We start from the raw sequence: 15450 nt of genomic DNA on the forward strand, positions 1-15450 counted from the left end.
GGGCCTTGGCTGCACCTCACGCACCTTGCCCTCAGCTCCATTTCAGAGAGGGAGGGCTGCAATGGTTTGGGGAGCTTGCTGGCTGCTGTCTGTCCTCACACCTGAGTTGGCCACCCAGAGCAGTTGAGTGTCCATACAGTGCTTGTTTGGACTTAAAAAGGCTACTAAGAGCAGCTGACTGCCATTATATCAAGGTTTTTGGGGCTGGGGGGTCTTAACTTGTTCCCTTAGGGCAGACCATCAGGTCATGTCACTCTGCACCTGGCCTTGCCACAGCTGTGAGGAAGCGACAATGGGGATTGGGGTCCTGAGGGACCTCCTCAGCCCCAGCACTGCAGCTACTGGAAGGTGGAACATCAGCGCAGCTTTTTGGGAGGAACAAAACAAAGCAGCAGAGCACTTTCAATTAAGAACAGAATTATTTTTAAAAGACAAAAAAACTGTCAGATGACAAAACGTTAATGAATCCATCAACGCTATGAGCTCTCTGAGCATTCTCAGTTCTGCCAGCTTTGGGAAAAATAAAGGCTTTAAAAACATTTAAAAAGAGGAGATTGACAGGATTTGATGCTGCAGGTGTGCAACACCTCCTTGGTCCTCATACTGAGTAGTCCTTTAACCCAGAAGAGCAGCAGAACGGCCTTTCCGACCCCTGTTGGTGGGGGCACTGAGCAGTGCCCTGCTCTCTGCAGTGGGAGCGCCAACGGAGCTCAGGATGAAGCCTGTACCTGGAGATGGCGTTTTGAACCTGGAAGCTGCTTCTCTGGCCAGCTTCCTGCAAGAACTACTGCCACAATCTCCTCACAGCTGCCCAAGGGGAGACCTGGGATTTGTTTGGCTGCAGAGGGAGGAAGTGTGGTGCAGTCAGAGCACTGCGTTACCTGGCTGATGGGTTCAGAGGTACATCTCAGTGGGTGCCCCGGTACCTGCAGACACTCAAGGTCAGGCTGGATGGGGCTCTGAGCACCCTGATGGAGCTGTAGGTGTCCCTATTCATTGCAGGGGGTTGGACTAGATGGCCTTTAAAGCCAGCGTGCAGCTGTCATACACAAGTGCAAAACCGTCACTTACCAGAACGTTTATTGTAATGGTACATTCACATTTCTTCATGGACGGGGGCGGCTTGTACACCGCCAGGTAATGAAGTTACATAGCTCTGCTCTTTCAAGTGCATTGACTTCAGCCATCAAAGACAATTATAAAACTAACAATAAACAATGCCTCCATATATCTACAGTCAGGCTGGGAAAAAATTAGGCGACTTTTCCTTATCACCCCTCGGCAACCGAATTCCCACAAATTTTAAGACTTTCTCAGTTAAATAACCGCTGCTATCGCTTTCAGCCCTTTAGAACTGGGCTGTGAGCATCTCTGGTGCTGAGGCCAGCAGTCGGCACTGCTCACCTACCCTCACTGTTGCCACTCCAAAGCCCGCTGGGGCACAGTGCCCCCAGCAGCACGCCCCGATCCGCCCCCGGGTGGATTGTTAGTAGCGCTCTGAACACGTGAGGGCGGTTGCAGACTTTGGCCGGGCCTCCTCCGCGTGGCCGAAGCCCTTCAGAAATGACAGAGATACCGCCGCCGATTAGCACGTACAAACATTTATTTTGAAACTTCCGTTCTAACCATTATGAAGAATTACATCATCAAAGCACTTTATGGCAGTGAAAATAGCTCTTACCCCTCTGACTCATCCGTTACTCCATTAAAGCTGCAAAATGTGCAATCTGCTTGAAAAATAGGTTGCTTTTATTCAGTTTCCCACCAAAAGTCAAAATTTAATAACCAAAAAAAAACCAACAAAAAAAAGAAACCCAGCTTATAGGGACTCTACATCTGCTCCTCTCCCCCTTCCCCCAAAAATAACTTACAAAGATAGTTTAAAGTTTTAAATGAGTTTTAAACCAAGTGCATCTTTTTTATTATTTTTCTTTTTCCATAATAATCTTAAAATTCTAAAAACCCATAATTTACTTTCTTGGAAAAAAGGCAGCGAGCCGTTGCTTCTTGATTGGAAGAATGTGTATTTCGGGCGAGTTCATTTTCTTTAGCTTTACGCTCCTGTTCTTTACGGGTTTCCTAAGCGCCTCGGCGTTGTCCCGGGGCTCGGGCTGGCTCTTCACGTCATAGCACTGCAGCACCGAGTCCTGGGGCATGTCCCTTTTGAAGGAGAAGTTTTTGGTGGACACCCCCGACAGGCCCTTGATCTTGCCGCAGAAGATGGCGGGCACGGCGTCCTTGACGGAGACGATGACTTTGGCGGTCTGCGAGGTGCTGACGATCTCGATGTTGTTGCCGCCGGCCTTGGGTTCACAGGCCGCCCTCCCGGCCGGTTCCACCAACCACTTCTGCGGCGGCCTCAGGAGCTCGCCCGACCCTGGGCCCACCACCCTGCCCTCTGCCTTGCCCGCGGCCTCCGGCGCTTTGGAGGGGGCGAAGGGGGTGGCCGGCTTGTCCTGCGGGCTGCCCTCAGCGCTGGGCCCACTGCCGGCCGTCTCCCCGTGGGGGCCCCCTGGCTTGCGGCAGGAGGAGAGAGACAGGTCCAGTGCCCCATCGTCAGGGGATGGCGGTGGCGGGGCGGCCTCACAGGCCCGAGGCACGGGCGGGCCCTTCATGGAGAGGTCCAGCGCCTCGTTCTCACTGCCCATCTTGATGACAGTGTGGCGGCTTAGCTGGGAGAAGTCCCGCTGGTGGACGAGGTCAAAGGGCTTCGTCTCCTCCTTCTCCAGGGGGGTCTGGGTGCCCTTGCAGGGCTGCGGGGTGAAGACTGGGGGCTTGGGCGGGTCGGGGGCCACCTTGGCCTCAGCGCCGTGGGGCATGGGGATGGGGACGGGGATGGGAATGGGCACAGGGACGGGCAGGGGCACGATGACAGGGTAGGGCACCAGCAGTGTCGCAGGGGGCACCAGCGGGGAGAGGGGTGAGCTGAAGGCCTGGGGAGGGAGAGTGGCATAGTCAGGAGGGGGCTGGCAGGGGGCTGAGCCCAGGGCGCCCTGCCCTGAGGGGAAGAGGTCCTGCAGGACTGCGGCGAAACCCGGCGTCTGAAAGACGGGTGGCAGCACAGGCTCCTGGCCTGGGCCTGAGGGCTTGGGGTCCAGGAGCTGGGGTTGGCTGACAGGGGCAGAGGCGCCCGGGAAGAGGCTGCCATGCAGGGGGCTAGCAGGGCAGGCAGTGCCGGGGGGCAGCACTAGGGGCGAGTTGAGGTGCTGGAAGACATGCTGCTCCAGCAGGACTGGCAGTGGGACGGGGCCCTGTGTGGTCATGACGTACGGGGTGGCATTGCTGGCCGGCATCTGCGGGGCGGCACTGCCGGCCACCTGCAGGTGGATGGGGAGGACAACAGGGCTGTCCCCTAGGCAGATGGGCTGCAGCACGGTGGCCGCCACCTTCAGCGCTACCCCGCTCTGTGACTCGGCCGGCGGTGTTAGGATGGAGGGAGCAGGGACGGTCACCAGCGGGGACAGGGCCTTCTTCATCAGATCAGCTGAGTTGATGTTCCAGGCCTCCGCCGTGATCAGCTGGGCCACACCGTTCTCCAGCTTGTTGTTGGCCATGGCTGCCGGCGGGCTGGTGACATCCATGGGCAGGTTTGGGGTCTCCTTGTAGAGCTCCTCCATCTCGTAGGGCTTCGGGGCTCCACAGCGCCGTGCTCACATCGCCGTCAGCAGGATGGGGCTGCCAGGGGCTCCGGCACTGACATCGCTTGGCCTGCGATGCAGAAACATGGTTTAGGCACTGCATAAATCTCCTCCTTAACAAAACATTTGCGACTGCCTTGGAAGACCCTGTCGCCAAAACAAGCCCTTAAACGTTTCCACGTTTCAGGGGAACGGCTCTACAACTCACAGTGGTAATGTACACAGCGATGCTATATATACAGACATCCGTGAGTGTTGTACGAAGAGTTTTGAGGAACTTATATTTAGCCATAAACACAGATAATTTAAAGGACCTGAGGGCTGCCTGCAGTCAAAAAAACCTCACCCGTACGCCAGCCAACCCAAGGGCTCAGGCAGCCCCTCTGCAGCCTTAAACAAAGCTCTGTGTAATGACAGTGTATGGCAGAGCCCAGAGACAGCACGCTGCTTTAATTCAGCGGGAGCACAAAACCAAATGTTTCTAAAAATACACAGCTCAGAAATGTTCCACCGTGGCAAAGGGTCCTCGGTTCCCCTGCAAGAGCTGTCTCGTTTTCCTCCCACGGGGTTTTACTTAAGTGGGTCAGGCCACTGGTGCAGTACCTCTGACACAGCCCTTTAGGGGTCCAGAGGAAGCCATGAGGATGATCAGAGTGTGGGAGTACCTCTCCTATGAAGAAAGGTTGAGGAAGCTGGGCTTGTTCAGCCTGGAGGTTTCCTGCAGGGAAACCTCACCGTGGCCTTCCAGTACTTGAGGGGAGCATATAAGCAGGAGGGAGACTGGCTTTTTACAAGGGCAGATAGAATCCTAGAATCATAAAGTTCAGAAAAGACCACTAAGATCATCTAGTCCATCAGCCCATCACCACCACACCACTAAAGGTCATGTCCCTCAGTGCCACATCGACATGTTTCTTGAGCACCTGTAGGGATAGAAATCCTTTACCCAGAGGGCAGTGAGGCGCTGGCACAGCTGCCCAGAGAAGCTGTGGTGCCCCATCCCTGGAGGCGCTCAAGGCCAGGTTGGATGGGGCCCTGGGCAGCCTGAGCTGGTGGGGGGCAGCCCTGCCCATGGCAGGGGTTGGGGCTGGGTGGGCTTTAGAGTCCTCTCCAAACCATTCTGTGATTCTGATTCAAATTTACTTTACCAGCCTTTGCCTTTATCTAAACCAAGCAAACGTCAACAACAACAAAAAGAAGGACAGAGATTGTTTCTGTTCACGGTGACAGAAACCTTGCAACCTATTTCCTTCAAAAATTAACACTCTGCTCCCCCCGTGCTGCCCCGCAAAGCAGCATATTAATGGCGCTGTGCATTCATTTATTCAGAAGGTAAATAATTTCCGCCCGCAGATTTTGCCATGCTGCCCGTGCCACTCCTGAAGTGAGCAGCGCATCCTGCGGTAATAATCACCATGGAAACTTGTCCATTTTTAACTCTGTTACCATGGGGAAGCACTGGAGCACCCCAGATTGATATTTTTCACCTGTGCACAGCTGCACGCTGTAACCCAAGAGCAGACCGCACGCCATCGCCACTGCCCCGCATCCTTGGTCTACAGCAGCCACACACAGACCCTAAGCCTGTGCTGAGTACGTGGGCTGATGCTGGACTTGATGATCTTAGTGGTCTTTTCCAACTTCAATGATCCCATGACGGTACGGATGGCCCGGCTGCTCACAGCACTGCCTGCCCGCATGGGTGGCTGTGGGAGCAGCACCGTCACCCGCCAGCTCAACGCAGACAGACGCAAAAACCAACCCCGAACAAAGGGCAAACCACGGCCAAGGCAGGGAAACGGGAAACCGGAGCATCCTTCCCGAGGCCTGTGAATGCCCGGGTTTGGCAGCACGGTGTCACGGCCAGAGCAGGACTACAGCAATGTCGGCAGTTAATAGCTGGGGCCGGGCGAGCGAAATCCCGATAATGTATCATCGGGCGCATCTGATTTTTACAGAGGATTTTTAAAAGTAAACAGATGAGTCATTCCTTCTCCCCCGCTGCTGCCGGCTGGGGGAGAATAATTCATGATTCTTCTCATCTCGTGAAACGTTGAGAGGAAAACACGACTGTGGGGTTGAGGGGTTCTGTTTGTTTCCTCACTCAGCGCCGGCTGCAGGCAGAGATTCCCGAGCGCAAGAAAGCGGGAGAGAAATAACGCCGCTGATTCAGACAGCGACGAGCAGCGGCACCAAAACAAGCAGGCCCATCTCGTTGAGGGATTAAAAAGAGGTTTTATACTTCTCACATCATCTCCCTCCTTATAAAAGAACCGTTCAAAACTGCCTCAGGCCTGCAGCCCAGCCCCACACCCCTGCTGCCCTCCATGCTGCTGCACCGAGGAGCACTGCAGGCGGCACCGGTACTTCTGCTCTGCCGTTTGTTTGCAAAGCGTGAGATGATCTCCGCGTTTCCACAGCAAATGAGTGATCTGGTGGGGATGGGAAATGACCTTCTATTCCCCTGGTAAAGCCATTTAGCATTGAGAAATAGAAAAATTAAGATGAAAATTATGCCGCGTACGAGCCTTGAGGGATTAGCATGCTGCACAGAGCTGCAGAGAGAGACAGATAACCGTGCAGGATGAAAGTCTGAAGCATCATAAAATCCCCCATCGCTGCTTTAGAAAGCAGCGGGGAAGAGGAAGTATCTAGACGAGGGAAAGAAGAGCTCATCTATCACCATCAGGCACCTGGAAGAAATGCCTGCTTCTTGCTCTGGGGTTTTTAAGGCACGGTCAAATGCTGTTCCAGGCTGCATCCTGTGTGTCCCTGAGGTGTAGGAACCCAGCACCCGGGGGCAGGGCACAACTCTCAAGGCCAGGCTGGATGGGGCCCTGGGCACCCTGAGCTGTGGGGGGCAGCCCTGCCCACGGCAGGGGTTGGGGCTGGGTGGGTTTTAAGGTCCCTTCCAACCCAAGCAGTTCTATGAATCTATGATTCTATGGAGAGGACTTACACCAAACTGCATTTTCCAATATTGCTATTAACGGTGAAAGCTGTACTACCTTTCTCCTTTAATAAAAAATAACCTGACTTGCATACTGCTCTTTCTTTGAGGACTGCTGCTTCTCTACACATATTGAGAGCTGCCTGGCTTTTAAAGCCAGTCCCGTGTATCTGATAAACAAGAAGGAAGGCAGTGCAACTCAGCAAAACCGCCTTAAGGTTCCTCTCTCTACCTCACCCCGGTGCCAGAAAATCAATTAATTTCACTTTCCCTACTTATCTATTTAATATTTAATTTGCTGTTTGTTTTAATTGAAAATAAGCTTACAACACCGAAAAGAAAGCTATTGTAAATAACTTGGGTTTTCCCACCGGGGTGCTGATAAGAGTTAAGTTCATGGCACTAAGCAATGATGTGTGCAGCTCTACAGGAAATGATATGTTAGCTATGCAGAAATGCCATTATGAGGGCGGTGATAACTCCGGCCTCCTTGCTGATCCCCTGCCGATGTCAGCTTTTCCCAGGGCTGTGGGTGCTCGCTGTGGGACCACCCATGTCACGCATGCAATCGCCTGCAGACAAAGCCCGCCCCATCTTTCTGCATCCTTCTACAGTAGATAAGGCAGAGGGCAACCGGGGCACACACTGACACACAGCAGCGAGCCGTAAATCACCTTGCATCCTGCGACTTTTGTGCTGTGTTGTTACAGCCGCACACACAAAGACTTTCCATGTTGTTACTAAGGTTGTTGCTGGAATAGAAAAGAAGCATTTGGAGGAAGCGAGCTTTCACATGGAGCTATTAATGTACCAGTAGCTCTCCTGTACATATAAACCACAGATGGAGCGTGTCCAGAGGCGGGCCACAAAAAATGATCCAAGGGATGGAACATCTCCCCTGTGAGGTCAGGCTGAGAGAGCTGGGGCTGCTCAGCACAGAGAAGAGAAGGCTCTGTAGAGACCTGAGAGCACATTTCAGTATCTAAGGGGGGCTGTAAGAAGGAAAGACAGACTCTTTAGCAGGGACCAAGTGTGGTTGCTCTCAGAGGCAGCGGTCTGACCAGCTGGTCACAGCCAGGCCTGCAGTGAGCTGGCACACAGCGGTGGGCCTACCAACCGCACAGGGCCGGCGGGCCTACCAACCGCACAGGGCCGGCCTAGCGCAATGCATCTCCCAACTGCACTGCTGTTGTCAACAGCCCCTGCTTTGCAATCCATTCTGCAGAGGAGAGCACTCACTTTCTGCTCATTTAAAAACAAATCAGACCAATTTAAACAAAATCCTGCCATGATCCCGTACAGTGCCTGTACTCCCAGGGGCAACAAGTACAGGCAGACAGTAAACGCTGGGAGCGAGCAGAGCACTGCCCTGACAAATTTCAGCCTCATCGCAGCACATTTTTACATCCAACTGAAAAGCCTTGCAAAAAATTCTCTTTACAGCCCAAACTGTGACATACCCAAAGTGTACATAAGGTTATATATAAGCAGGCAGTATGAAACACGACTGTTCTGAAGCCACTGGAGACACTGCTATTCCCCCATGCTGAGGTCTCTCCTACCCACAGCACATCCAAATCCCAGTTGTCTCAAAGCTGTTGCAGCAGAAGAGCCTTGCTCCTGGGAACAAACCCTGCCCAGATGGGGCTCTATTTTACCCCTCAGAGCAGCACGGCAGTGCCCACGCAGCAGCAGCTTGCTCAGCCTGCACTAAGCCGGACACGCGCCCAGAGCCCCAGACAGCGTACGGAAATCTGATGTATTGAACCTGACATGCAAAGGATAAATATAAACTTGCCAGCCATAATTACTGCTGAGTCACGTGCCGCAGAGTTCGGTGACATCCCTGCACCCTCACTGCAGCTTTCAGGCTCCAAATTCCTGTTCAGATAGGGAATGTGGGGCACTGCTCCTGCGACCACGGGAACATCCACCTGCGTCAGTTCTTTGGGATGGGCACTGGGGGCTGCTGCACTGCCTTGGGTATCCCATAGGGATGGCGAAACGGCAGCAAGGTGGGGGCCTAAGAAATCCCACATGAAAGTGATGGAGGGAAAACTGGACATACTCAAGGGATGTCTCTTGTGCCAGAGCTCTCAGGATTCACCACACCTCGACCCACACGTTTCGACACACACGCCGTGCCCACGTGTTTAATTCTGGAGCGAGACAGCAGGAAGGATGCAGACTTCCACTGGCATTAAAAGGCTTCCTCAGGCTTGAAAAGCAAACGGCATGATTTTCCTATGGGAAAAAATATTTTAAACAATTTTTCCTGTCATTAAATATCCCATTTAACTGATTATTTAGTATTGTTTTCAATCAAAACATTCTATTTGCCAGCAAAGCAAAGAAAAATGAGCTGCTTTGAGAGCACAGAGCTAAACAAAACAAACGAGAGCTGTGACTTTACAGTAAATTTTTTAGAACACGCATTTTGTTTTCCCAGCAATCGATACCCCAATGATAACAAGAGGAAAAGGATATCAATTAAACGTAATTGCCAGTCCCGCTTCCCCCAAAACCCACAACAAAAAGCACTCAGCGTCAGCCTGATAAAATATTTGCTCCTTTCCCAGTCGAGAGCTTTATTAAACAGTCCTTAAAGCACTGTGTTTCCTACAAAGGGTCTCGGAGTTTGATGTCAGTGACACGACTTCAAAGCCTCGCCAGCTCCTCGGCCGAGGTTTGTTCCCAGCTCAGCAACCCTCGGCTCGCTCTTTCCTCCCAACCCACTCCCCCAACCCCAGGCTCACACACATTCCCTGTGTTCCCTTCATCTTTCCCAATACCCAGATGAGAATTGGTGTGACGGAGGCTGCCCTTCATGGCCTGTCCCTCCTTGCAGACATGACCATGCAGCTCCTGCTCGCAGGGGATGGGGACCCATCACACCAGTCACCCTGCTCAGCTGGCCAGGTCAAGTTAAAATCCATTTATGAACTGCTACCGCACTAATGCAGGTGAAACACCTGACTTTGCCCCATTGCACCACAATGGCTTCAACACCTTCAGCTGCCTTCTAGCCAGCAAATCCTTTCATGTCCCCTCCTTGAAGCACGCCAGCTCCAGTCAAAAAACACTTTTACTTGGTGCAAGCAAGGCCAGGACAGGAACAAGCTCAGTAATGTTGAGACGATCACCATTTACCTGGTGCTGCCACCCAAACCCTCTCACGGCAGCAAGGAAGAACAAGCAGGAGGCAGGCTGTGATCACATCGTCATGGCCAGAATCATGAATCCTGCCAGATTTCACAACCTCTTACTGTCCCAACGTACATCCTGCCTTCTGTAAGTAAACAGTCAGAAGAAATGCAGCACCACGTTAAAATCAAAGTTTCCTGCACACCAACCCTTTCTAGTGATGCACACGTGGTCCTAAGACCATAACAAAGAACATGCCCGTGACTGACTACAGGTGTTGGTGCCATCCGACAGCCAAAATGGGTGGGCCAAAATGGCAGCTCCCAGCTGCAGCTTTGATGGGCTTATCAGCACCATATATGTTGTGCTGGATGGAAAAGGGCACAGCCTCCACTACCTGCACGCCAGAAAGAGAGCACCAGAAATTTCCCAATGAATGCAGTCCCGACGACGAGACCTGGAGCTGGGGAGCTCTAGGACGGAACACCTCCCCAGCGAGGACAGGCTGAGAGAGCTGGGGCTGTTCAGCCTGGAGAATAGGCAGCTTCGGGGAGACCTGATAGCGGCCTTTCAGCATCTGAAGGGGGGCTGTAAGAAAGAAGGAAGGGGACAGACTCTTTAGCTGTTTGGAGAGCAAAAAGTGGTTATTTAACACAGCGTCCCTCCTCACCAACTCAAGTAACCATATCCTCCTTCAGCTCGCCAGTTCAAGATCAATTCTTATACTCGTAGCTCCAGATTTACTGGACTGACTCTCCCTCTCCGACACGTCATCACATCAGTATACCAAACCCAACATTTTGTCAGCTACTTGACGGCACTAATCCTCACGCAGACAGCACGCCCACGCCAGGTTTCAAACACGCCGCCCTATTCGAAGCTGTGTGGATGGAAAAGCTTCCAAGCAAAAATAGCCCCTTATTTTCATCCTTGCAAAATGTGTAAGCAGCTGCAGGCATTTTGTTTAAAAGAGCCAGAGAAATACAGGGTTCCTGTGATGTGAGGAAAAATGCAGCATTTTTTTTAATCTCCTTTTCACATCCGTTTACACACCGTTTCCATCCCATCGGCTGCACTGAGCCTTTCCTGGTCCCAAGGAACCAGTCAACATAAACCTATTTTGCAGACGCGTCTTGCAGGAGGAAACAAGATCAGTACTGCCCATGCTTTTCCATCAAACCTTAGAAGAGACCAGACATCATGATGAACGCAGTACACCAAATTTTGTGATTATCACTTCCCCCACCTTAACGATGGCTGCCTGGTACCAGAATAGAAGCGTGCTGCCACGGGATGCAGAGCCCCTGACATATTTACTGCAACATTCGTCACCAGCCATCTCCATCGCGACGTGCACTACTACGTGTGCTGAAAAACTTACGGAAGCGGCGGGACACGGAACGGCAATTACATCTTTCCCAGATGAGACCGCTGCATTAATGGACCAGCCTAATCCATCATCATTGACTGTAAGTCCCCTGGGGCACGTCAGCGGGCCACTCCAGCAAACCTGGAGGGGAGGTCTGGCGTCCGGCTGTGTTATCCAGCCTCGGAGATGCGTGGCCGTACACTGATGGCTCGGCTCTCCCAGGGAGGTGGGAGAATATCCCTGCATGAAAACACCAGTGGGAAGAGCCTCAGCCCCATGTTGTCACATTTTCAGCTAGAAATGAATCGCTGTACATACATACAGTAAAGGATGAAAGCTAGCTCTGCAGTGTCATTAATTTACTACAAAGAAAATGAAATAAAAAATAGAAAAAATAGAGCAAAATAAATAGATCTTTAAAAAAAAATACTTGCAAGCACACTGGAGCAAATGTTGGTTGTTTTTTTTTTTTTGGCGCCTGTCTTCTTGACCTTGTAGGAACACACCCGCATGGGCTCTTCCTTCGGGGACACCAAGCAAACCACAAACACATAAGAACGTCCATGCTCCAGCTCAGCAAGACATGGCCTGTGGCATTTCCCTGGGTCTGGGACAAGCCTCACGCCAGCAACCAGCTGTAGGCACCAGGATGGCAGTGACAAAATGGAGCGTCCCCTGGTTCACCCAGAGGAATGGTAATGGGGCACCAGACACAGCTGTTTGGGTCTGGCTGTCTAAACAGGCACTGAGGGATTAGGTCCCATTGCGTCTTTTGCGCTAATTAAAGGCTGTTTATTATGTGATTGTCCCCAGTAGTATATATTTCTTCCTTGTGTAAACACAGCTGACGCTGCTGTCTGAAAATTCACAAAAACCCAAGAAGTGGTAACATCCATGTTCGGGGAAGTTATAGGGTGCAAGAGATGCCCAGCAGGCCTCCCTGCCAGCATGTGGGGACCAGCAGGGTCTTTGTGGCCAGCTGCATGTAAAACATGCAAAATGCACATCTGAAACTACAGGTAGCATCCCATCAGGCACTGCTAAACCACAGTTTTTTGGGCCATGGAACTGGTTTACTCAAATCTAGGCCAACAAGGTACTTTGGCAATGTCCATGTCTTGATCCAGACCATGGAGAAGTCTTGACGTCCGCATCTCGATCCAGTCCATCGACAAGTCTTGATGTCCACGTCCCAGTCCAGTCCGTGGAGAAGTCGTGACATCCCCATCTTGATCCAGGCCATGCCTATGGGCAGACGGTAGGCCTGGCTGGACCCCAGCCTTTACACTGAAACACTACTGTCACCACAAGCCCAGGCACTGAGAGGCAAAGCACTGCAGACTCTTTGCAGCCGCATCCATAAATAAACAATTATCCTCCGTTTTCCTCAAAGCCTCTGCTGTTACACTGCAAAAGAATGGATGCAGAAGGGAAAAGTAATTTTTTCACGGGCCTCCTTCTAACTTTCAAGCATTGGATGCCAAACCAAGTAACACTCTTTTCATGCAGATTTGTGCATCTAATTTAAAAGAATTAAATTAGTCTATGAATCTGCTTTTAATGATACGAAGCTACGTGCTACCCTTGTGAATTTATAGAACTATTTTAGAGTTCCTCTCACTGTGTCTTACAAAGACAACACGCTGTAGTTTCAGCAGTTGAATTTTTAAGTGTGTTTATCTGGGTCACTGCTACTTACAGCGTAAGAAGATTTAGTGAATCCAGTTTAGCATCAGTCTAATGCAAAAGAAAAAAAAATCTTTAATTAAAACCAAAAGAATTACAGTGTTTGGTGAGTAAAAATCTGAACATAATCAAATAAAAATCTTTTGACTCAAGAGGAGTGCAGATCTCCTCACAATGCAATTAAAGTGAGTCTTGGAGTTCCGTGTTGGGTTGTTGGTTTTTTTTTTGCCTGTCAGAATTTGTTTTGTGTAACTGGCAATTTCAGGTATAAAAAAGAAAGCTGAGAGCATTACGACATTAGGAGGAAATTTCCTCCAGTGACATCATTTAAATTCACTAATGAGTGAAGAATGTGAGTGCTGGTGCTAGCAGTGCCCAGTTGACCTACCAGGAGCACAGCTGCATGTGTGCCTAGAGGACCTACGTTTCTTTGCCAAGCAGTGGTCATGAGGGAAGGTGATGGAGAAGGAAATCTGTTTTGGTAGCACTGCTCTCTGGCCCTTCCACAAGGATACAAGAGCAAGCAGGGGATGTTCAGAAGGCAGGAGAAGCATATAGTGTTTGTACATTTCTAGCAGACCTAGCTTTTCTTTCATGCTTATCATCACCAGAAGAAACTAAGATGTTGTTTTGGAGAAGACAAGCAACCATTCACGCAGGAAATGAAGTAGGAGGCTGAAAGGTCACTGTGAGAAGAAAGCCTGAAAATATCCGTGTGATGTGAGACGACATCCCCCAGCACCACGCTACCTGCTGTGTGACACGGATGTGACTCAGAAGATGAGTGCACCTCCACAACTCTCAGGAGGTCTGCAGTGGCAGGGGGGTGGCAGCAAGCAGAAAGTGTCCACTCTGCATCCTCTGGCCTCTGCTGGAGCCCTCTGGTGCCTGCCCAGAGGTGGCCCCATGGCTCCCAGGAAAGCTCAACACCTGCCCTACGTTTCACAGGGCATTGGTGCCACAGACACATGAGGTAGCAGAAGCCGCACCACTGGGACCTGCAGCCTGCCACTCGCCAGCTTCTAACAGCAGCACAGGGAAGAAAGGGAACAGCATGGATCCTGTTATTGATTTGACGCTAAGAAGGAGTGCAGGAAATAACTAAATGCAAAGCATTTCCTGTGTCAAAAACTGGGAGGACAATGGATCTTCTTCAGATTACTGGGGGAAAAAGAAGCCATAAATTCTCAATGTCCCAAGCTATTCTTTATTTTCTTTTCAACCACAGTGGTGTTTTTTTCCTCCGGTTCCCCAAATCTCTCCATTGCTGACAGAGAGCACCCAAGTCCTGCACTGGATTTGGTGATGCAGTTGCTCCCTGGCCTTCCTCCTGCACCCTCTATCATGCTGCAGCAGCAGCCATCTTCCCACCAGTGAGGGCAGCTGCAGACTGAGACACTGAGAGAGGAGAAGATGCCGTATCTGGCCCTTCGCTAGCGGGGATTTGTTTTATCATACTGGCTTTAGAGATTTATCACTTCCTTTACCTTCCTCCATACACACAGTGAAGAAATCTGCTTTAAGCATGCGATAGGCACAGTTCCCATTGCAGAGTAAATCTGGGGGCTAATATAAAGAAAAAAAAATAAAAGCTATTTTAAAGCCAGAGATGACCAGCACGTTGACTGGAGCACAGCTGTCTGCATGCAGCTGTTGTTCGGCACATTTATGAGATCAGGTTGGCGCATCATTCTTCAGATGACCTGAAATCACCTGTACCCTTTTCCTCAGAAGTATGGCTGTAAAAAAGAAATATAATACACGCACACCTAGATCCATGCACGTAAATATGACCATTTTCTCCTCAAGAACCTCAGAATTCTGCTGCTGGTCCTGAGGGAAACACGCGTTCAGCCCTACTGTTAGGGCCCACAGGTTGTGAAACTCCACCTTCAGCTTGGAGGGATGTCTGTAGAACAGCTTTGGAGAGACATACAGGAAGGGCTGCAGGAACTGCCTGGCAGACAGGACCACCAGGCCCATGGTGGTCAGGAGCACAACCCAGGAAAGCGAGGAAGGGGCAGAAGGAGAGCGAAGGGGGAGAAGAAGCAGAGCTCCTGACATCTGTACTGCAGAACTGTGAGGACCTCTAAGTTGTCTCCAGATCAAAGGACCACTTGATAGCAGTCACCGAACACCTTTTGGCAGAACACCACCACTCATCTCATAGCTGCACATCCTCACAAGAGGGCCCACTCCACTGACACTCATCATTTATCCCCCAGAGTGGCTGAAATGGAAGGAAGCGGTAGAACATGGAGATCCGGCACTGGAAGGGAAACTGGCAATCCCAGCTCTGGGGACGCGTGGTGCCTGCTGCAAAAAGTGAGATGGTGCAGGGCACAATGTGCAAAGAGATCCAGGCAGGAATAAGCCAGGAAAAAATGCATGACGGTGGTAGGGAAGATGAAGAGAGAAGATGAGGAAAAAGCCTAGTGCTGCTAATGCAAGGCAGAAGATGAATGATGCTGAAGAGAGCAACTGAAACTGAGGGAGGATACAAAACTGTGCTTGTTAGGGAACATAGGGAGAAATAAGGAACATAGGGAGAGCAGCTGACTGGTGCAACCCTTTAGCTTGTGAAAACAAGACTCAGCGAGGGATGTCTACTGTCATTCAAAAACAGCTGCCAAAGATGGATGAAAAATATCTCCAACCACAAC

The 15450-nt window shown here is 51.0% G+C and overlaps 1 protein-coding gene across 4 annotated transcripts in view; it reads right to left on the reverse strand.

The window, feature by feature from the left end:
* Positions 1-1585: 1585 nt before the first annotated feature.
* The window catches only part of RAI2 (retinoic acid induced 2), a 33368-nt gene continuing 19503 nt past the window's right edge, over positions 1586-15450 (reverse strand). For all 4 annotated transcript variants that reach the window (XM_015272982.4, XM_046902784.1, XM_046902782.1 and 1 more), the window contains one exon: positions 1586-3708. In XM_015272982.4, coding sequence (XP_015128468.1) covers positions 1971-3617 — 1647 coding nt within the window. In that variant the 5' untranslated portion in view covers positions 3618-3708 and the 3' untranslated portion in view covers positions 1586-1970. The remainder of the gene's footprint in view (positions 3709-15450) is intronic.

Source organism: Gallus gallus, chromosome 1, assembly GCF_016699485.2.
Source record: "Gallus gallus isolate bGalGal1 chromosome 1, bGalGal1.mat.broiler.GRCg7b, whole genome shotgun sequence".
NCBI lineage: Eukaryota > Metazoa > Chordata > Aves > Galliformes > Phasianidae > Gallus > Gallus gallus.